Source organism: Notothenia rossii (genome assembly GCF_949606895.1).
Source record: "Notothenia rossii genome assembly, chromosome: 9".
In the NCBI taxonomy this organism is placed as follows: domain Eukaryota; kingdom Metazoa; phylum Chordata; class Actinopteri; order Perciformes; family Nototheniidae; genus Notothenia; species Notothenia rossii.
Window position 1 is genome coordinate 76,556,353 of NC_136907.1, and position 22,473 is coordinate 76,578,825.

General features: G+C 42.0%; 1 protein-coding gene across 1 annotated transcript; it reads left to right on the forward strand.

The window, feature by feature from the left end:
* Positions 1–3,696: 3,696 nt before the first annotated feature.
* LOC307020535 (Krueppel-like factor 6) lies at positions 3,697–12,274 on the forward strand. The gene is made up of 4 exons (XM_079651955.1): positions 3,697–3,985; positions 6,362–6,929; positions 8,059–8,182; positions 9,496–12,274. The coding sequence occupies exons 1-4, from the start codon at positions 3,884–3,886 to the stop codon at positions 9,545–9,547; spliced, it is 846 nt and encodes a 281-aa protein (XP_079508081.1). The 5' UTR covers positions 3,697–3,883; the 3' UTR covers positions 9,548–12,274.
* Positions 12,275–22,473: the final 10,199 nt, after the last annotated feature.

The window sequence follows — 22,473 nt, forward strand, 5'->3', positions numbered from 1 at the left end:
ATAGCATGACTTTGATGACTTCGAAGAACGTGAGGTGTGCAGGAATTTGGTTCATGCCGCTAAATATACAGAGTTTCATGGAGCATGACGGAGTGATGACAGAACAAAAGTGGCACTTAAGGTTGGCACAGAGAAATACTGGCTTTCATACCAAGAGCCAACGTGAATGAGCCTCTGTAGTATGATGAATGGAAGTCTGAAGGTGTTGTCTATGGCAGGGGTTTTCAAACGTTCCCACGAAACAAGGGACGTTTTCAAAATCGTACACAGTTTCAAAAGGTCCTTTTATGCTTTTGGGTTTTTTCCATTTCCTGTAGTGTGTTATATAGGTTGTTGTGTGCAACAAAAATCTACAGAAAAAGTCAGACAGGAAGAAAACACTAACAGGAACAGCAGAAGACAATAGACAGGAAGTAAACACTAAAGGGAACAGCTGAAGTAAACACTAAAGGGAACAGCTGAAGAAGACAGACATGAGTAAACACTAAAGGGAACAGCAGAAGAAGACATACAGGAAGTAAACACTAAAAGGAACAGCTGAAGAAGAAAGACAAACAGGAAGTAAACACTAAAGGGAACAGCTGAAGAAGACATACAGGAAGTAAACACTAAAAGGAACAGCTGGAGAAGAAAGACAAACAGGAAGTAAACACTAAAGGGAACAGCTGAAGAAGACATACAGGAAGTAAACACTAAAAGGAACAGCTGAAGAAGACAGACAAACAGGAAGTAAACACTAAAGGGAACAGCTGAAGAAGACAGACAAACAGGAAGTAAACACTACAGGGAACAGCAGAAGAAGACAGACAAACAGGAAGTAAACACTAAAGGGAACAGCAGAAGAAGACATACAGGAAGTAAACACTAAAAGGAGCAGCTGAAGAAGACAGACAAACAGGAAGTAAACACTAAAGGGAACAGCAGAAGAAGACATACAAACAGGAAGTAAACACTAAAGGGAACATCAGAAGAAGACAGACAAACAGGAAGTAAACACTAAAGGGAACAGCTGAAGAAGACAGACAAACAGGAAGTAAACACTAAAGGGAACAGCAGAAGAAGACAGACAAACAGGAAGTAAACACTAAAGGGAACAGCAGAAGAAGACATACAGGAAGTAAACACTAAAAGGAGCAGCTGAAGAAGACAGACAAACAGGAAGTAAACACTAAAGGGAACAGCTGAAGAAGACAGACAAACAGGAAGTAAACACTAAAGGGAACAGCAGAAGAAGACAGACAAACAGGAAATAAACACTAAAGGGAACAGCAGAAGAAGACATACAGGAAGTAAACACTAAAAGGAGCAGCTGAAAAAGACAGACAAACAGGAAGTAAACACTAAAGGGAACAGCTGAAGAAGACAGACAAACGGGAAGTAAACACTAAAGGGAACAGCAGAAGAAGACAAACAGGAAGTAAACAATAAAGGGAACAAGAAAAGAAGACATACAGGAAGTAAACACTAGCTGGAAAAGCCAAAGAACAGACAGGAAGTAAACACTAAAGGGAACAGCAGAAGAAGACTGACAGGAAGTAAACACCAAAGGGAACAGCAGAAGAAGACAGACAGGAAGTAAACATTAACAGGAACATGGTAAGGACTCTGGCAGTGTTTAATGGAAAATAAAAAGTGGACAGACTTGGACAGAAAACCTTGATCAGTGCCGTCAAGTTATTATTCCATTACTATAATAATTATTCAAGTTATAATGTTGTTGCCGCACTTATAGCCGTCGGTACGCAGGAGAGCAGACACATTTTTTCTTAGTGGAAGCAAAAAAAAAAGGTTTCATTATGTCTGTTTTTCTTTTTATTATGACCACCTTCCTGCACATCCATTGATTTACAGTAAATACTCTATTGTCCCTGCACTACTTATAAGGTTACCAATGATTCACTGATGCTTTAGGGAAGCATGACTCTTCCCTCTTCAATTAGTTATCTGTGTCACAACAGAGACCTGTCCATGTGCTCTCTGTCCCTGAACCCTGTGGACTCATGACAGAATGTGATGCTGCTGAGTGCAGCAAATGTGCCCACAGCTGAGATCTCAACAAAAGACTCTCCGTTGTGGAGGCGCCGGACCAGGCCGATGGCTCCAACAATGGTGCTCTGTTTCCAAATATGTTGTTTGTCACATCGCCTGCCTTTAACTCGTCAAAGCCGCTGTTGTTCTGCTTCATTTTCAACTTTATCCCACATCTTATGCAACTGGATATGTAGTTTTACTCACATGTAATGTACGTAAGCGTAATAATCGCTCGGTGTTAGTCATAGTGTTTGGATTGACATTGAATTAGATTTTTTTCTGCTGAAAGGCGGTATTTTTAATTAATTAACGTGTAGTTTGTCATAATAGCTGAAGGGAAGTAGGCAATTTAACTCCTCACTTAACAAAGGAAGCTTAATTCGTTCACAGACCGGATCACATGTATTTTAAAGCCCTGGAATAATGAACTTTTTAAGTTTTATGACATGACATTTTACAAATTAAGTTTTTATGCTATGTGATAAAGCCTGAAGCAGAGCACATATCGGGGGCATAAATCTGCTCATATATCAACATGTAGGGCCTATTACCTCTGATTAATATTCATGCTTCTTTGATCTGTGGGCGAGGAGAGGGGGGGTGCACTGATCCCTGCAGAGCAATGATTATCTACAATCAAAGGCGGGGAAAAGGCAAATAGATTTCTGAAAGAGTGCCAGTGTGTATTTTTAGGATGTCATTCTAGAGCTGTGAGATATATATTGGGATCTTATATTAGAGATTCTCACCTTGCATCGTGGGTGGCACACACTTTGTGTTCTTCTTCTGCTGCTTCTAGAGGAAATGAGTAGCTCGACATTGTGGTTTCATGATTGTAATCGAGATACAGTGAACACGATTTGGTGCAAGAGAAGTAAGCTCTCTTTTGTAGAATGAGAGAGCCACAGGTGAGGTTAAAACACACACACATAAACACCCACCACACATACGCACATTCATACTACCTCCAGCAGGAGCAAATCTGTCCCTCATGATATGCCTCAAGCTGCTGCCACTACAATAACCTGCACAGCATTTTATGAATAATCATCTTTATGGCAACTCTATTATAATTTAATAGCTTATTAAACTGTCTCCACTGTCAGAGGGAGACTCATAATAATCCTCATGGATCTCTGGACAGCCATGAAAAGAAGAAGTCTGTGTGATTTGTTTCATAGACTGCAGAAATTGATCAGATCTTTTGACGATCCCCCGGAGTGTAGACGCACTCCGAATATTACGCACAGAAACTGAGCCAAAGTGATACTTTACACACAAGAGAGGATGTGTCAGTAGTGCGTGAGAAATGAAAAGAGAAGTGCGTGTATTTGGAGACTGAAGCGCAGAATAGAGCGCCTCTCTCACTGCTGCCGCTACTCTCTCGCAGCTCACGCTTGAATCAGTAGAAAAGTCGACTTCCTCGTTTTGGTACGAGACGATTCCGTACTATATAGCGTTCTAAAAATAGCGCTGGTCTAGCCCAATGGGAGCTGGAGACACTCCGGACCTCGCACCAACCACAACAGACAGGATGAGTCTGCTGTGGCTTCCCATTGGTCAGGGGTGGTGTTGTAGGCGGGTCATGCGCTCCCGTGAGCCCATTGGTCGACGTGCCGAAACGTAATGTAATCACATGGGGGTGGGCTTATGTGTAATTTTGAATCGGGGGGAAGTTTACAGTGACTTTTGGAGAGTTCAGTGTTGTGCGCTCTCTCAGTGCGTCACACGCTCCAAACCTTCACTGCAAGCGCGCGCCTGCAGACTCTCATACATGCAAACACTGCTCTCTCGGAAGCTTCGTTTCACCACTTGATTTCGCTTCTACTTGTGGCTGCATCTCAGGAGTGAAATGGATGTCCTCCCTATGTGTAGCATCTTCCAGGAGCTCCAGATCGTGCACGACACCGGATACTTTTCAGCTTTACCGTCTCTGGAAGAGTACTGGCAGCAGGTAAAGAGTCCGGTGATCCCTCCATCCAAACGCACGGCTTGACAGATCGTTGCGTGACGATTTGTTTGGTTTACAAGCGCGAGGAATGTGCGTAATTTCAGGGAAAGTTGCTTTTAAAATGACAGCTGCGTGCAGACGTGCGAATGTCAAAGTTGTTGGCGGAACTCTGCGTTTGATTTAGTGCAAAAGTTAACAATCATTTCCCTTTTAAATCCGGATTGCATGTTTATTTTAGGGGAAGTGATGCAAGTTCCCTTAACGAACGATTACTCAATACGAACATTTCTATGACATATTTGTATCCTCTAATACTTTTTACTGGTACAGCATGTTGACTTAAAAGTGCCATGTTATACTTTATAGGATCATTTGGATTTATTCACAAATGACAATAATATCGCTATGATGTGACTCGTAGTTTTTAGCACTCGCGTTTTCTGTTAAGATCAGCTGTTTAAAAAACATATTGTTGCAGACATGTTTATAGGATCATGCTTTCAGGTTGTAGAGGCACATCTGCTTGTGATAAAAATAAAAACACGTTGTGTGCACATTTCACGAGTAGCGAGATGTGCGTTATTGCGCGTATCTCCGCCTCCTCTCTTTCCTCTCCCTCTCTACCTCTCTGTCTCTCGCTTGCTCTTGCACAGAAACACACACGCACGCACGCACGCACACGCACACACACACACACACACACACACACACACACACACACACACACATGAGAGTGACAGACTGACAGAGAGAGGCTGATTTCTGGTCCAATTTGGCTCGACAGAACAGTGGAGTTTTATTCTGGAAACGAGAGGAGGGCGAAAGTCTCCTGTTGTTCGCGTTGGGAAATGAAATGAATTGGCAACACGCTTCGCTCTGCTTCTATCTCTCCGTCTATCAGATATCTTCGGGCTTCGAGCCAAGTCGCCCTCCCAGGCATTTAAAGCTCGCCTGGATTTATCCAGCACTGCAGACTAAAAACATTTGCCCTGAAAGCATTCTCTCTCATTACCAAATGACTAGCATGTTCCCACAACATTCCTATTTAGATTAAAGTGTTTGTGAGACATGTCAGTGACCCTTTCCTACCACAGGCAATGAGAAAGCATGTTTCTGATAAATCAATGCTTTTTTGACACCTTGCATGCTTATGGACGGTTTTTTATGTTATAGTGCCTGTCCTTCTGTATCAAGGTTACCTCAGAGTGTAGACACGTTTAAATAATGGCTGTCCTAATGGCTGTAGTTAGGGATGCATGACACTATGTTGCTGTGCATCAGAGCAGCCTTTAGAGATAGACAACGCTCTCACTGAGTTTCATTTTAATATTTCAGAGGCCTGGAAAGGGTACAACTCTCCAGTATTCAACTTTTAAAATGTTATTCCATTTTTAAGAAAGGTTGTAATTCTTGTAGATTGACTGTCAAATTTCCCAACTTGGGATACATAAAGTATATCTATCTATCTATCTATCATAAATAAGGTTTGAGAAAGCAAGAAGAAAACATTTAAGACGTTTTTATTCTAACTAAACTTACTGAGTTCACGACCCTTCATATGTATTGCCTCAGGGCCAACACTGTTGCGTGCAGTTCTATCGTAGTATCAAATTATATTCAAATTTAAAATCAGCCTCATTTGGAAACTGCACAGGCCTGTTAGCGGCGCTCATATCTGGCCTGCGCTGACTGGCTGCTGCGGAGGCTGAGGAAGTGCTCTCTCACTTCCTTTTCAAAGAAAAGAAGCCCACAATCCTCAGCAGCTCTTGCAGTATTCATGCCAGGCTTTTTATGGACCCCCGTGAACCAGACCTCCCTCCTCTCGGTCCCTGGTGTGCTATGTTATTTCTAGCGATGCCTCCAAATGCATTATTAAATCCACATTATGCTGAATAATTGATAGATTTAAAAGATCTACAAGCACTTCCCTAACCCAACGGGGGCTCTGTAGCATATGTACATTTCATGACCAACACGCACACATCCATGCGAGTGTTAACGGGTAAGAGCACCTCGTTCGTGCATGCTCTCAGAAGGACATGTGGAGCTTCTAATCTTCCTGATATGGCCTCAGAGGGCACCCGTAGAACATATATGACTCTCTTCCTGCATAGGACATTGTGTCGTCCCCGTTTCCTGCAGAAAGGAAGGAAGTAGGGCCAGTGGTGCGACAGTGTCACAGCACTCCCCCCCCCCCCCCCCCCCCCCCTGCTGCTACTGCTTCTAAGAATAACCACAGTGTAGAGAAGAACACCAGCGTTTGTGTTCCCCATGGAAACACATTTCTTGGTGTTTCAGGGACTTTCCTGTAGAAGAGCTTGTTGTGTTGCAGGCCTCAGGCACCTGAACTCACTGCTATCTCATCTTCCCTCCACACAGACATGCCTGGAGCTGGAGCGGTACCTCCAGAGCGAGCCCTACGTCTCGGCCACAGAGCTCAAGTTTGAGAGCCAGGAGGACCTGTGGGGCAAGCTGATGCTTGCCTGCGTGGACAAGAAAAAAGAGTCGGACCCAAAGATCCCCCACATCAAGGAGGAAGAAGACAATCAGGACAGCCCGCACATGGACGCCGGCGGCTTCAACTCCGACGCCAGCAGCGAGGCCTCGGACAGCTCAAGCTGCTCCCCCGCCATCGAATTCTCCTCCAGCCCTTTGACTGACATTCTGGGAGACGTTGGCGAAGAACTGGGCTCTGCCATCATCAGCACGCCGCCCTCCTCGCCCGAGCTGAGCAAGGAGGGCACTGTGGCCCAGGTGTGGAGTGGGATACAGACTGTGCTGCACTCACCTGGGAAAATTAGGACTGGGGGCATTGAGAGGTCGGGGCTGACCAGCGGAGAGGCGTCACCTGACGGCAGGAGGCGGGTGCACAGGTGTCACTTCAACGGATGCAGGAAGGTGTACACCAAGAGCTCACACCTCAAAGCACACCAGCGCACACACACAGGTAACAACGTTTGACAGTGGGATGTGTTGTGATGCAAATGTCATGAGGGGGGAGGAACACTGACCCAACAGGTTGTCACATCAGGTTTTTTTTATTTAAATCACAAAGTAAATATTAAAACACTCATCAAGAGAGCTGGAATCTCTGAAAAGTGTGAACTAAGGTGTTGATTTATTGCGCAAAGTGCTGGAAATGCTACCACATACTTTGAATAGTTTGTCAGGAGGAAACCCTCCACTGTGACCTAATTCACACAGAGGAACATGACTTCATGCTAGGGAGGAGGGAGCGGGAGACGGGAGAGGGAGGAGGGAGCGGGAGACGGGAGAGGGAGGGATGTTTCTTTTGCGGCCGAGCGGCACCCAGAGGATGTGGATCCTGAAAACAGATCAACAGTTCTCAGGTTTCACCACGGGAAACACTCAGACTCTCAACCGTTTGCTTTCACAGTAGTAAAAGGGAAAAAAGGTGGAAATGATGGGAATCTGACATTTGTAGTGTTTTGTCCACGGTTCAAAAGTGAGCGGTTTCCCTCGTCAACGGTTTCCCTCGTCAACTCTGACGTTCGCCCGGCTGTTTACAGCTGTGCTGCCCATTAGCAGAGGAAGCCACATTCCTAGCATCCTTCACTGACCATGTTAAAGCCACATGGTTAATGGCCTTCAGGACCATTAGGAACAAGCTCTCTTTTCTCCTGCAGCTATTCCCCGTTACATAAGCTGTCTACTCGAGCAGCTCCTTAAAGCTGCATACCACAGATCTGAAAACCCACAAGGCACGAGGTTGTTTTTCTCGTTTTTTTTACAGTAGTCAGCTCAATCTGCTAAGCCTGATCCGGCTTGTCGTTTTTCTTTGAAGTCAGCATAAAAAAAGTTAATAATGGCTACACATTTGAGATGTTGAATTACAAATGGTCCGATATTGTGACACGTATAGCAATTGTGAAAGGACATAATCAAAGATATGATTCAGTGGATGAGAACTTTGTTGTTAGCCTTGTGCTCGATGAACAAGTAGTAGAGCATTAGCAGAAATACTTATAGTGGTTTCTTAAGGTTATGACATTTTTTAACAGCTTCTGACAAATGATGCACTTCCTTAACAATTATGTTCATTCTTTGGTTTGCAGGTGAGAAGCCCTACAGGTGTTCATGGGAAGGCTGCGAGTGGCGCTTTGCACGGAGCGATGAACTCACCAGACACTTCAGAAAGCACACTGGAGCGAAGCCATTCAAATGCAGCCACTGCGACAGGTGAGAGAGCCGCACAGTCGATACCACTCCATTATCATTGGCATGTCATCTGAGAGACCTTTTTAATAAATACAAACATTGAAAAAAACTACGATTGTTAAGATTATAAGCAACTGATGAAGTTAAGACTTGTTGGTTTATTCAGAATATTTACTTCTAAACATCACGGTGAAGCTGTAACCCCCCTCCTCTTAACACGTGGATCCAAGCACTCAATCACAAAACCACAACTTATGGACGCAAACTATGAAAATGTCAGGTAGAGGGGTGAATGAGGGTCAACAATGGACGAATGAAATGGTACAGAGGTCAAGAGGTTGGGTGAAAAGAGAGTGGAGTACAAAGGGTTGAGTGGAACTCTTTGATGAGTAAAAACCAGAAGGTGTTGTCACCGAATAAGTGAGACTGGGTTACATCTCAAAGATCCACTGGGACGTTATTGTTCCCTAGGGGTCTCTTGGAACGTCAGATAGGCGTTCGACAAAATTATGTAGGTTGTAACCGGAAGCCAGATAAGAGCGATGCATTGGTTTTGTCCCTGAACTTAGTACCATGTTCATCTGATAGCTTATCCTGTTCAACCCTGAGCCTGTTCTTCAGGTCTCAGGCTCGAAAATGACATTCCCAGAACAAATGACCATATCTTCCCTTCTAAGAGGGTTACATTAATAATCTTTGTTCTCAAAGTAATGATAAACCTGTGAGTTGGATGTAGTAGTAAAAAAACTGTACATTACGTTGTGTGTGTGGGGGGGGGGGGCAGTGCTTAAGAGGTTATAGACCAATGGTTTTTAAGGTCTGAAACTGCAAGTGTTCCCTTAGACAATGCTTTGAAAGAGGCATTTCCTCTACCCTAACCCTAAGCACTCTCAGTTTACTTTCTAACATTCCCTACATTTGTGGATGCCTATGGGTATATGATTATATTACTTTATCCCAAAGACATTCAGAAGTTGAGCCAAGTGAACCCTAATGTTGCTCTGTGACACTATTTCAAACAAAACCAATTACGTTAAAAGGTCTGTCTGAAGGCAGCCATTAGATTCTGACTTTTATAAAAGTGGGAAATGTCAGTCAATCCCGAAAACCCCCGTCTCATTTAACTATATCTTTAACCAATCGTAAACATACAGGCTGGTATATGCTTTGGTATATACAGTATAGACTAAGGGGTGGATAAAACAGTCCAGCTCTGCGTCCTAGTTTTTTCAACATTTTTGTCAACCAAGATATCTTTCAGCAGTGCAAAAATAACTGCAGACAAGAGCCGAGTTTCTCAAATCCATCAGCTAAATCTTGTCTTCCCTCCTCAGGTGTTTCTCCCGCTCTGACCACCTGGCGCTGCACATGAAGAGGCACATCTAAGATGGCCTCGGTGTCGAGATCTCTGAGGGATGATTCTGGTTGATTGTCCTGACCTGTGGGGGATCAGCGAGGCTCGGTGTGTCCTGGGAGCGTTAACACACGGCCGTGTTCCAGTCAGTGGAAAAAGATGAAGCAACGCAGGCTATTATTTGCACCATACTTAGTGCCTCCAACACCTCGCTGTGGAGATTGCTCTTGAAAGGCTTTTATGGAGGAGTGTGGGGGGGGGGGGGAGGGAGTGCGGGAAGAGACTTGAAAAAAAAAGTTTAAAGAACTGGAAAGATCTGGGCTGGAGTAGACGGGAAGAGACTCTTCTGTATGGTGTTCAACGCTTTTTTCCCGGAGGATTATGGGACTCCCTCGGGGGGGGGTCGTTCCTCTAATGACAGTATGTGTGCCTGTACGCATGGGGACTGTGAGTGCCTGAGACTGGATGCCTGTGCTGGCTTTAAGGAGCGGATGGAGTTGCATTGTGGGACTGCGAGTGAATGACATGGAAGGGGTGATGTTAAACAAGGGAGGTTTATCTTTGGGGGGATTTGTGTGGTCTCACTGAGAATGAATGCAAGGGTTCTGTCTGTGCTGTTTGAGTCTATTGGCTGTGGATGGGAGTAGGGGCTTGTTTTGTGGAGCTCCCCCTTTCTGCCAGGAGGTGGAACTGCAGCTCCCTATCCACACACGGGAGGTCGTTTTGTTTAGTGCAGCTATTAAATGTGCAATGTATTACGTAGCTCAAAAACATACATGCTATAAAGCTCATTTTGTTGTCCATTGTGTAAGCTCTGTATCTTAAAAAAAAAAAACGTTTAAAAAAAAACTACGGTTGTACACAAACAGTTATTGCCATTATAACAGAAGTTGCATGGGATCTGGGGATGTGTTGCTCACCTGTTTGCTTATAGGACAACAAAATCCATTCGAGAGCAGCTACCTTCATATTACTCAATATCATAGTATTGTACAAAACACTTAAGGCAGTCGTTTTGTGTTGTTATGTTCTCGATGAGTTGGGGATACCACTATTGCTTGGCAACTGTCTTGTTCATGGGATTTTTGTTGCTTTTCCTTCACTTTTGCTCTTCTCTTTTTTTCTATCTGTGAATGCACTGTTGACCTTACTGATGCCTTATGTAAGTGGCCTTGTCCTGTTGAATAGATTTCTCTCTCTTTCACACAAACACAAAAAAACGGGGGGTGCGTTAATGAATTGCTTTAGAAAGACTCTGATCCATGCAGTCACACCTTTTGTCTCGCAGCAGACTCCTCTGAAACTCCAAATAATACAAGAAAAAAAACAGCTTAATAATGACTGCCATTTTAACATGTGCATTCTTTGTTGAACATATCGTAACTATATCAAATCTAAATGATATTCTCCAAAACACGACCCCGCTCTGAGACAGAATGGTGTAGCACAACATGTACTGCTATGTAGTATTTGGTGGCGTGGATGCACTTCAGATGGACTGTAACTGGCTGTCAAACGTACAGAGGTCATTTGGCATGCTCAGCCACCATGGTTGTGACAAATTAGAATTTTCTGCAAGGCTAACTATTATATTTGGGCCATTTATATCTGTTGACGTGTCAAACGCTTACAGTCTTCAAAGAAAACGATGTGTCCTTAAGAATAATGACAACACTCTCAATCATGAGTCTGTATTGATGTATGTTTTTGGTAGGTTTGGCCCTCAGCCAGGGTGAGTCAGTATCTTTACTCAGCCCTGGTTTAAACAACCCGTGATCTGACCAACAACCAGTTTAACCAATTGAGCCGAGCTGCAGCTGTAGAGGTCTGTGTCTGAGATGAGACCAGGACCAGATGTATGTCTGTACCAACTTCACTATATGCATGTTTTAACTTAAGTTTCTGTACATGACTTCAACACACTTCTCTGTGGGTTGATACAACTCTGAGCTTTCACATTTGTACAATTTGACAAACTCTGTCACAATTTTCCCTATTTCTAGAAAACATTTTGGAGCATTATTGGATAAAGTTTTGTTGGAAATGGAAAGAGAACGCATCTGCTTTAAGGGTATGGTTGGTTCGGATGGTCAAAACCTGTTGGTGTCTGTTGCTCAGTACTCAATCTCACAATTGTACAGGTAACCTGGTCAACATCAAAGAAAGTCCATACACTGAGAAATGTCAAAAATGCAAAGATATGTACATTGTAAACTAAGAGAATTTTGTAAGGAAGCTTCTATTTTGAAAGGGTATGGGACCAAAAACAAGTGCAGTGTAATGTTTCTAAAGATGACCCAATAAAGACTGAGAGGCTGAGGAAATATTGTAAAATAGTCACACTCCATTCTACTTCATTTGCTTCTGTAACATCTTTGATTGGGTGAAGGTATGGCAAATGTATGTTTATACACCTGTGGCCTGTCATCTTTCAAGAAAAAAAAAAAAAAAAAAAACGTTTCGGACTCGAATTGTTCTGGACACTTGAATTGTCATCATTTTTGCATTCTGTTGCGCGCTAAGTATTACATTTGTTTATTTTCCATGTGTTTCTTTCTTTCTCTCAACCTACGCAAAGAGGCCCTATTCTTTAGCCAGAAGATCTTTATTGGATAACAATGGAGATAAAATACGAAGCTCTATTTTTGTTTTTGTTTATTGCATAACAAGATTTTTTCATTTGAAATTGTTTTGTAAAATAGTTTCTGTATGAATGTATTTTTTATTGGAAAATCGATAAAAAGAATTTATTGGATCTACATGTGGTTTTTCTTTTCTTTTATCATGGATCCCTCCAGGGACACAGTCATACAGGAAGTCAGTGTTTATGGGATATTAAGTAGATTCCTGAAGGAGAAATGATTTATTTTACCCCCTTTCCCCGTAGAGGTCAAAGATCATTCTTCTACAGAACTGCACCATCAACAAGTAGGACCAGGGATACTCATTTACAGAAGACGGCTTTTTCGAGAAACAAACATTTGCTAGTCAATGCTATCAGTAATAATAACATTGCCTGTTGTTATTGCTATTAGTTACAACAGATCACAAACAAACAAAACACCGAACGTAGCGAATCGTTGGTACTTTTCTCAATCGGTCAAAATTCCTAATATTATCAGTAGGGCCGGGACTCGATTAAAACAATTAATCTAATTAATTAGAGGCTTTGTAATTAATTAATCGCAATTAATCGCATTTTTAATCACATATAAATATTTGACCTGAGAACAGTGAGAAGCAATTTTTTTCACATGGATTTTAGTATACAATTGAATAATGACTGAATACATAAGCTTAAGCAACAAAACATTGTTTATTTTTTTCAAGGTTGGCCATAAAGTGTAGCAATAGCATATTTAGGAATATAGTACATTTCAGAGATTCAGGTAGCCTATAGGTAGGTAGACCTTCTGTAAACTATAACACTTTGTTTTTTAAGTAAAACACAATACTTTCAAGTACATTCAGAACATTGGAAACCCTGACTATTAGAAAACATCTCTCTGTTGCTTCAGAGGCCATAACAGACTTTGTTGATTTACCAACAGTTGATTTAAAACATCTAATCAATTTCAGTCCAACTCTCTCAATAACCTTGGCCAAAACAATAAACAGTTCAACATAAAGTGCCAGTTGCACCAACAACGTAATAAATAGTTCAACATAAAGTGTACCATTTCAAATAAAATAAAAAAAGTGCCAGTGATTGACCTCAATCCCTCCTATTCTTCCAATATCCTGATGAAAAATAAAATCTCTCTGTTGCATAGGCCACTGTTTGATCAACGTGAATTGGGTGTGGGTCCTTGTACTCCGAGTCGGGCTAACATCCACGCTAGCTGCTATATGTTTTGCATTGAGGTGATACTTGAGGCTTGATGTGCTGCGGTGATATGCAAATTCCTTTTTGCATCATTTGCAAACAACCGTGCTCTTATTGACGCTTCCATCCGTCCGTTTTTTAAAACAAAATGTCCCATCCACGGGGCCAACCAAAGCGGTTTCATCAGCTTCTTCGTTCATGTTTGACTATTGTTCACTGTGGTTTGTTGTTGTCTGAAGTCATGAACGTTAGTTGGTGCTCCAGTATAATCGGTACCCCTGAAACTCATCCAGTGAGAAACGTTCCGCGGTGCAAAAATAAGTGCGATTAAAATGCGTTAATTTTTGTGCAATTAATTAATCTTAATTAACGCGTTAAAGTCCCGGCCCTAATTATAATGTTATCCTAATGTTACAAAAAACGTTGAAAAGGCTTGGTAATTTCCCAGAAACAGTTGAACACTCACACGGGAACAGATTGTGCATGTGTTAGGGACTATTTTCAGCAGCGGAATATATCAAAATAGATTTAAGAGAAGTCCATTGGGGCCAGAACCACAAGAAGGCACATCACATTAAACACACGCTGGATTAAAAACAAAAAGAATGGTGACACTTTCCATCACCAGCTTCCTTCTTCTGACCTTAAATGGTTACTTTAGTGCAAACAGAGTTTCTGCATTGAGTGGATTGATTTATTATGAAATTTCTTCCATGCTTGTTAAACATTCGGACAAAAAGGTTATGATTAGGGATCATCTAAATATACTGCTGACTTCCTTAAACCTTATTTCCCATTTTTGTGATTGACAGTTAATTTTGTTTTCGTTACCATATCTCAGGAAGTACTTTCTGATTAAAGCATGATCATAACCAACATAAATGATGGCCAACACTTAGGACCTCAGTTTCTAATAAACTGATATTGTTATTTAAATATAGAGATCCAAGGATGCAGATCTACCTACACTGAAAAAACTGAAGCGTTGAATTGACTTAAATGCAGGGGCGGACTGGCCATCGGGACGAATCCCGATGGGCAGTTATACAGAAGTGGGCCGGTCGGACAATGTGGGCCGACCCCCTGTCGACAATAGGCGCGTTCACACCAAGTACTTTTCCCACAAAGGTTCCTGAGAACTCTTTAGTTCTCCTGAACTAAGTACATATCGCGTTCACACCGGAAATTAGTTCCTGGGGGTGGATTAGGCAAATGAAGCCGCTGACGTCACTTCTTCTTCTTCTGCTTTGGGTTTACTGGCAGGCCGCAAACAACTTCACGGCGTATACTGCCGCCCAAAATCCCCGGCCGGAAGTCCCCGGAGTTTGGGATTGGCTTCAGTAGAAGCTGCTGGGAGTCCCAGCAGCTTCTACTGAAGCCTTCCGAGTAAACGGCCAGAACGCCGACACCTCCTCATCTCCACCGCTCCCATGTTTTATTTTGTGTTGTCATAAGTTAGTCTCTCTGCGTTTCTGCGCTGGGCTAATGCTAATGCTAATAATGATAATAAAATGGCGGCTTCACAAAAGTTTTTGGGAGTTTGACGGGGCGTGGTTTGCATTACGCCCAGCCAATCAGACACAGGAACCTTTTTCTCCCACGAAAGTCCCTGCTCTCTAGCAGGGACTGAAAAGGGGGTAAAAAAGGTTCCCTCAAACTAATTTAGTTCCTGGGACTTTTTGGTGTGAACGCAACTAAATCGTAGTTCTCAGGAACCTTTGTGGGAAAAGTACTTGGTGTGAACGCGCCTTATGTACTAGCGGTATTTACTTGCGGTACCGAGGTGGGCCGGTCGAGAGACCTGGGCTGATTTGTAGTCCTAGTCCGCCCCTGGTTAAATGCGTTATGTCAACAGATTTCACATAACTGTATTAGGTTAGTTGAAAACAATAATATTAAGTTGAACCTAATATGTTTTATTAGCGAATACCTTTATGTGAAATCCGTTGACATAACGCAATTCAGTAAAGTCAACGCTTCAGTAGGTTCAGTGTATAGAAGCAGCAAGGACGCTAAAGGCATGAACAAATCTTTAAAAAATGAGAAATATTTCAGAGATATATTCATGATCAGGCTATGAAGACAGAAAGCTTATCCCATCGACAAAAGAGTAATGAAGTGAGCTGGTGTGTGCTGGAATGTGCATCGCTCCTTCTGCAGCCAAGAGCGGCGAGTTTTCATCTTACTCTCCAAGAAATGTATGCAAATGAAGTTGTGCCGCAAACAAATCCCCGATAAGAGCTCTGCACACTACACAGACAAATAGCCTCTTCATCTCCGATTGCAGGCACAAAGTGCTTCAGCTTTAACACTGCAACGCTCTGTGCCCCAAAGCCCCTAAATAATTGAAGCACTCTCAAGAGTTTTTTCATTTTTCAAAGCTGTATTTATTGGTATTTTATTGCCAGAACTAAAAACGTTGCACTACAATGAAAATAAACAAGTACAAGAAAGGCAAGAAATCAAATATCTGTAATCTGATATTTCTCGATGAAGAGGTTCTCAGTTCTTGAGTTAACTTTTTTTGGTGAAAAGCAATCTTCTGAAAGGCAAACATGTTTGTGTTGTCTTTCGAAGGATCTTATATTCCCTGTAATATAACTTGGGGGAGTTGGTCTACGGAAGCTTTGGGGAATTTGGGATATGCATTGCTGCACTGTCAATTATCTTTTGGACACAATAACGGCATTTATATCAATTAAATATGCATGACTGTGACAGACTCAAATTGGCCTCATTTACCCTCGCATCGCTATTAGTCTTCCTGCTGTGTGCACAATTAAAAGACAAGCATGGTTCTCTGGTTTATTCAATTTGGTGGTGAAAGTGGACCCCCCCCCCCCCCCCCAATACACCCCTTATTTGTGCTTCTATAAAGGCACTTGTTAAAGTTTAGTGAAGGATCAGGGTTGTTGTCATTGGTAGCTTTGTCAATATTTAAGATTGACTGTATCTTAAAAGACTCAAGAGTGTTTCTAGTTAATGTATTTGAAATGTTTAAAGCAATAATTTGTGAGTACAGACAGAAAGCATGTCTTGCATAGCAGGTGTCAGCTGATAAATGTATGCTTTGTAGAAACATTAGCTATTTAAACCCCTAACTGTCATCAATAGAGTGAGGTCAATTGGCAAAACATGACCATATCTACTAAGAATGCCAATAAAAAGAGACTTAAGTGACTAGAAAGCAAGATTAGGAATCAAAATAAATAGAGCTATGAATACACAAAAAGACAAGATTCCCTTGAGTTTAGATGGTACATGTAAACTGTTTTACTCAAGGATATTAAATCCTAAAAACATGTCAGTGTTTGATTCATTCCGTCGTTTGTCAATTGTAATTATATGTAGAATTTGCAAACTCTTACCTTGGTTGTGTTAAGCCACGTTCCCCAAAACGATAGGGTAGGACCTCAGTATCATACGGACCCGACTGACCAGACTGTCCACAGCAACCTGTTATTCCAGCTCTTACTGCTTAGAAAACGTAACCCTAGATCCTGTATGAATATACTTTGAGGGAACTATTTGAGGAGTAGGCATTGGTTGGTCTCCTTCGGCTCAATTTACATTTGGTTAGCTTACAGTATGTAACTTATTTATTTGATCAATCTTATCTTATAATCAGCAACATTTAATTTAACTACTAATCTCACATTTTACATTAATTCCAACCAGATTTCAGATATTGGTACAATATGAACAATACAGTAAAGGGAACGAGCTCAAAACTAGGAATCACCTGGAAGTCAATAATTTGTTTTTAATGTGTGGGGTGTTTTTATGTGTCTTTGGTTGTTGGCCTGAAATAAGGTCTGAGGGTTAGGGTTAGGGTTAGGCTTAGAGTTAGGCTAACCCCTAACCCTAAACTGAATAGATTTTTGTTCTAAAGCATAAAATACGTCAGTAAATAGCCCACTGGTAAATTTAAAACAGCGGTTGCTAACAAGTGTCTAATTGAGACTACTAAATGTCATCACGCCCAACATTAGCCGCCTTTAGCTTAGCGGTGGCGACTTGAAGTCATGTGACCGTGCTGTAGTTCCTTTATATCCCAAAATGGGCTTTTTACTTTATAAACAATTATTTTCTGCTATATTCCAAAATCCAATGAAATTCTAGGTTGGCCAACAAAACTACATCATCACTGACCCGCTCTACAAAGGTCAATGTCAACCAAGTGCTTACTGCTAAATTAACTAAACTCTGGAACCACTATTAATATACTTTGAGGAAGGTATTTGAGAAGTAGGCATGGGTTAGTCAAGGCCACATTTTTTCAAGAGAGTATTGAATACATTATCACATTGTGCATTAATCTATACCATTTTGCAGCACACAGATTGTAAACACTGCAGATATCATGGGGCAGCCCCAGTGGGACTACAATGCTTTTCATTTCAATCTCAACCCTGGGTGAAGTGACGAGTATTCAGAGAAGGTATTCACACTCGGCTATTAGTGAAATGAATGAGAACGTTCAAGGTCGAAAAGGAGAACAAGATCTTCCCTACAGCAAGGTTTCATCGCATGCCATGTGTATACACGCACTCAAACACACACACACACACTCCTCCCCCTCCTCAGAGCTCATGTGTCCTGTGGCCCTGGAGGGATTTGCTTGTTAAACCAGAAGGAAAGTGGAGGTCGGTGACCCTGCATGGAGATGGTAGTCCGTCATGTCTTTGTCACCTGGGATCCTTCTGGCTGCTTTTCATTCATGTACGACCACAAAGAGCTGGGGCTGTGTCAATTTACAGATTCTCCAATACGACATATTGGACATGTAGTTGGTCTCCTGTGGTTTATAATGGTCCTTTTACATGTTTGCAATTAGCTGATGGTCTGTCTGGTGACTTTGAATGAATTCAGCAATTGTAAGATACTGGCATTTTAAATATAACTTAAAATCTATAGTTTTTTTGTATTATTCCCACCGGATTTTAGATATTGGTACAATGACAAAATACAATGAGTGCTAACAGCAGTGAAAAATGACAACTTCAACAACAGATCTGTTCCTGTTACTCTGAATAACAACACAATGTTAACTATACAGCTACATTGATTAATACACGTTTGCAATTAGCTGATGGTCTGTCCAGTGATTTTGGATGAATTTCACAATTGTAAGATTATAATCCAGCCATTTCAAATATAACTTAAAATCTATAGTTGTTTGAATGACTTCCCACCGGATTTTAGATATTGGTAAAATGACAAAATACAATGAGATAAATGGTGCTAACAGCAGTGAAAATGACATCTTCAACAACAGATCTTTCCAGAATCAATGTCCCTGTTACTGTGAATAACAAACGAACACACTGTTAACTGTACATTTGTATTGATTAATGGTTTACATTTCAAGATGGAGAACATTACGAGCACGATTGTTAAAGCCTTGACGACCAGGTATACAGCAGGTGTAAAAAATGCTGATGCAGCGTAAACAGACGATGAAAGTTGGCAGGCAATTTTCTTTAGCTTGAAATACGACATTCAATGAATCTCTGAAAGGTCTTCACACTACAAAAACTCGAAATCTTGCCATGTATATTTGTCTAATATCTTTACACCTTATATAAGACACAATAACTTCAGAAGCAACACTGCAGTGAAATATAAGGTCTTGTTTTTAGAAAATGCATCATCTTGTTGAGTCAAAAAATCAAATTTTGAGTTGTATCTCAGATGAAACACATATTTGTTTACATATACATTATAAAATCACTAACATCAGAAAACAGAACACTTTTGAGCATTTGCAGCTTATATTGTAACAACATTTCCTGATATATATTACAACTTCTTCCCTTAATTTGGACTCTATCCATCCCTATTAAGAGCTGACTGCCCTTCTGCTTAAGTTTCCTAGTGCCTAGTGTAGTCAAGTCACCAATTCACGAGTCCAAGTCACTCTCGAGTCACCACTCTTCGAGTCCGAGTCCAAGTCTGAGTCCCCCAAGGAGTGTCCGAGTCGAGTCCGAGTCATCATAACCTGTGTTCGAGTCCAAGTCTGAGTCACCTAGGGAGAGTCGTAGTCGAGTGCAATGCGGGGTGTGTCTCTGGACATCTCTAGACTGGAATAGCGGGGCCCAGTATGCGAACTCGCCTCACAGGTGCACACGCCAGGATAGAGGACATCAGACTCCAGAGAAAACTTGCTCGAGTCCAAGTCGGAGCGTCAATGTACAAGTCGAGTCCGAGTCATCGTGGGGGGAAAAATTCAAGAGTCCGAGTCCAAGTCATCGTGTGCGAGAATTCACGAGTCCGAGTCCGAGTCATTGTGCGCGAGAATTCACGAGGCCAAGTCCGAGTCGCGTCAATCAGTGTGCGAGTCCGAGTCCAAGCAATCGTGCATGAGAATTCACGAGTCCGAGTCCAAGTCATCGCGCATGAGAATTCACGAGTCCAAGTCTGAGTCGCTACAATCAGTGCGCGAGTCCGAGTCGAGTCCCGAAAACCGGCACTCGAGTCGGACTCGAGTGCCGGTTTTCGGGACTCGAGTAATCCATCTCTGCCTAGTGCAATATATCACTATAGCTACAAGCTAACATGCTAGCTGGACAGGGAAAGGTTGTTATATTTCTGCCCAGCAACAAGATCTATCTCTGTGAAAACTCCTTTCAAAACATTTCAGAGAACTAGTACAAGACAAAAGGTTTCCAAGGTTCCAGTTTTACAGAACGATAAAGCTGAGGCTTCAACTTTTCCACGATGTATTTGGTGTCCTTGGTGCAGGTAATCACATCTGGTGCTCATACTTCAGAATTGGCAGTGAGCACCATTTTGTTATGACACGAAAACATGTTTTCTTGCTCTGTTATATCAAACGTAGAGGTGTAATTAAGTTAAACTCAACTAAAACTAGTTAAAGAACAATTGCTGCCATTGTTTCTTGGATGGTGATGCGTTAAACCAGGTTTTATGTGATGCTTTGATTACAATAAAACGTGTTCATACAGTTTTGTAAAAGGTTTTTCATTTCATATATTTATATCCTTTATATAGTTGTCAGGTTTTTTTATGTTGTATGTTTTATTAAGATGTGTATGTTTGTAGACAACAAACGATTTAGTGTAAGTTTTTTTTTATGACATTTCTCCTGGCATATAGATGAATTTCCTTTTGCAGAAAATTAATTAACATTTGAAGTTAAAATCATAAGAACAACGGCATTTACTTTTGGGAGGAAACAGGAAACCAACTACAGTCTCCAGTTTCTTTTCAAAGGTCCCCTATCATACTGTTTTTCATCAATATATTATAGGTTTCAGATATATAGAGAACCGGTCTCTGATTGGCTGAAACACCAAACAGATCATTGCAGCATTACCCATAATCCACTCTGTTTCAGCCCTGTTTCCAAAGTGCTGATTCCCTGTCTGTTACTTTAGATGGAAATAAGGAGCCCCTCCCCACGCCCCTCTGAGAGATATTTGGTTACAAATAACTCAACGGTGGTCTAGGAGGAGATTCAGGTGATAAGGTGGGGGGGGGGGGGGGGTTACCTTGGTTGGTGATTCGCTAATGGATACACAAGCCCAAAAATCGTTATGACATCATAAAGTGGCCAAAATCTGATCAGCTCATTTTCAGACAGGTTTTTATATAAATGGATCAAAAAGAGAGAGAATCTTTGTTCCTGAAACTTTCAGAGTCTCTTTCCACAGAGGGGACACATGTTGATGTAGAAGAGACACGGAGAAGAGGGGACCCATGTTGATGTAGAAGAGACATGAAGAAGAGGGGACACATGTTGATGTAGAAGAGACATGAAGAAGAGGGGACACATGTTGATGTAGAAGAGACATGAAGAAGAGGGGACACATGTTGATGTAGAAGAGACATGAAGAAGAGGGGACACATGTTGATGTAGAAGAGACATGAAGAAGAGGGGACACATGGTGATGTAGAAGAGACATGAAGAAGAGGGGACACATGTTGATGTAGAAGAGACATGAAGAAGAGGGGACACATGTTGATGTAGAAGAGACATGAAGAAGAGGGGACACATGTTAATGTAGAAGAGACATGAAGAAGAGGGGACACATGTTGATGTGGAAGAGACATGGAGAAGAGGGGACACATGTTGATGTAGAAGAGACATGAAGAAGAGGGGACACATGTTGATGTAGAAGAGACAAGAAGAAGAGGGGACACGTGTTGATGTAGAAGAGACAAAAAGAAGAGGGGACACATGTTGATGTAGAAGAGAGAAGAGGGGACACATGTTGATGTAGAAGAGACATGAAGAAGAGGGGACACATGTTGATGTAGAAGAGACAAGAAGAAGAGGGGACACGTGTTGATGTAGAAGAGACAAGAAGAAGAGGGGACACATGTTTATAAAATACATGAAAAAGTGGATTTTGCGTAATAGGTGACCTTTAACTAATCTGCTAGGTTACTTGTGTGGACGGTTAGGGTTAGGGTTAGAAAGAAAATGTAGCCATTTGAGTGTGTCCTCCTCCGGTTGAATTTGGGGTTCATTTTCCCTCAGACAGGGGCCCAGATAGCTTTCCCAAACGCTGTGTGCACAGACAGTGATGAAGAGGTCTGCAGCGTTCAGGGGGGGGGGGGGGGGGGGCTCTGGCCAGACTCAGGCCTGATGGATGGGCATTCCTCAGCCTTCCTCCCCCTCTTTCCCCCCCCCTCAACCTCCCCATTCCCCTACTCTCTCCTCCCCTAGGTGATGAAAAAGCTCATTACTATGGCATACAGATAAAAGGAGGCCATTATCTTTCCACAGCGCACTTTGAACTCTGAAAAAGGAATCACCCCTCCCTGGCTTGTGGTTACGTAATGAAGTCATGGCGCGGTGAAATACGTGGCTCACTGCCAAGGTTGTCTGCGCTGAAATGTACTCCCAAGATACTGGCATGGCCACATACACAGAATTCTAGCTTGTCAGTGAACCAAGTCTATCTTTATTTCTATCCTGTCGTGATGCTTCTGTCAACAGAGGGGAAGTCTGTTATCTTCACCAGACATAAGAAAGATTGAAAGCAAGGGCAACATCTTCATTCAGACCTAGGTGGAGACTAAGGAAACCAAATTAACCCTTTCATACACAACATGGGTCAAAAGTGACCCGAGTGAGTTTTAATTGTAAATATCTTTGCAACA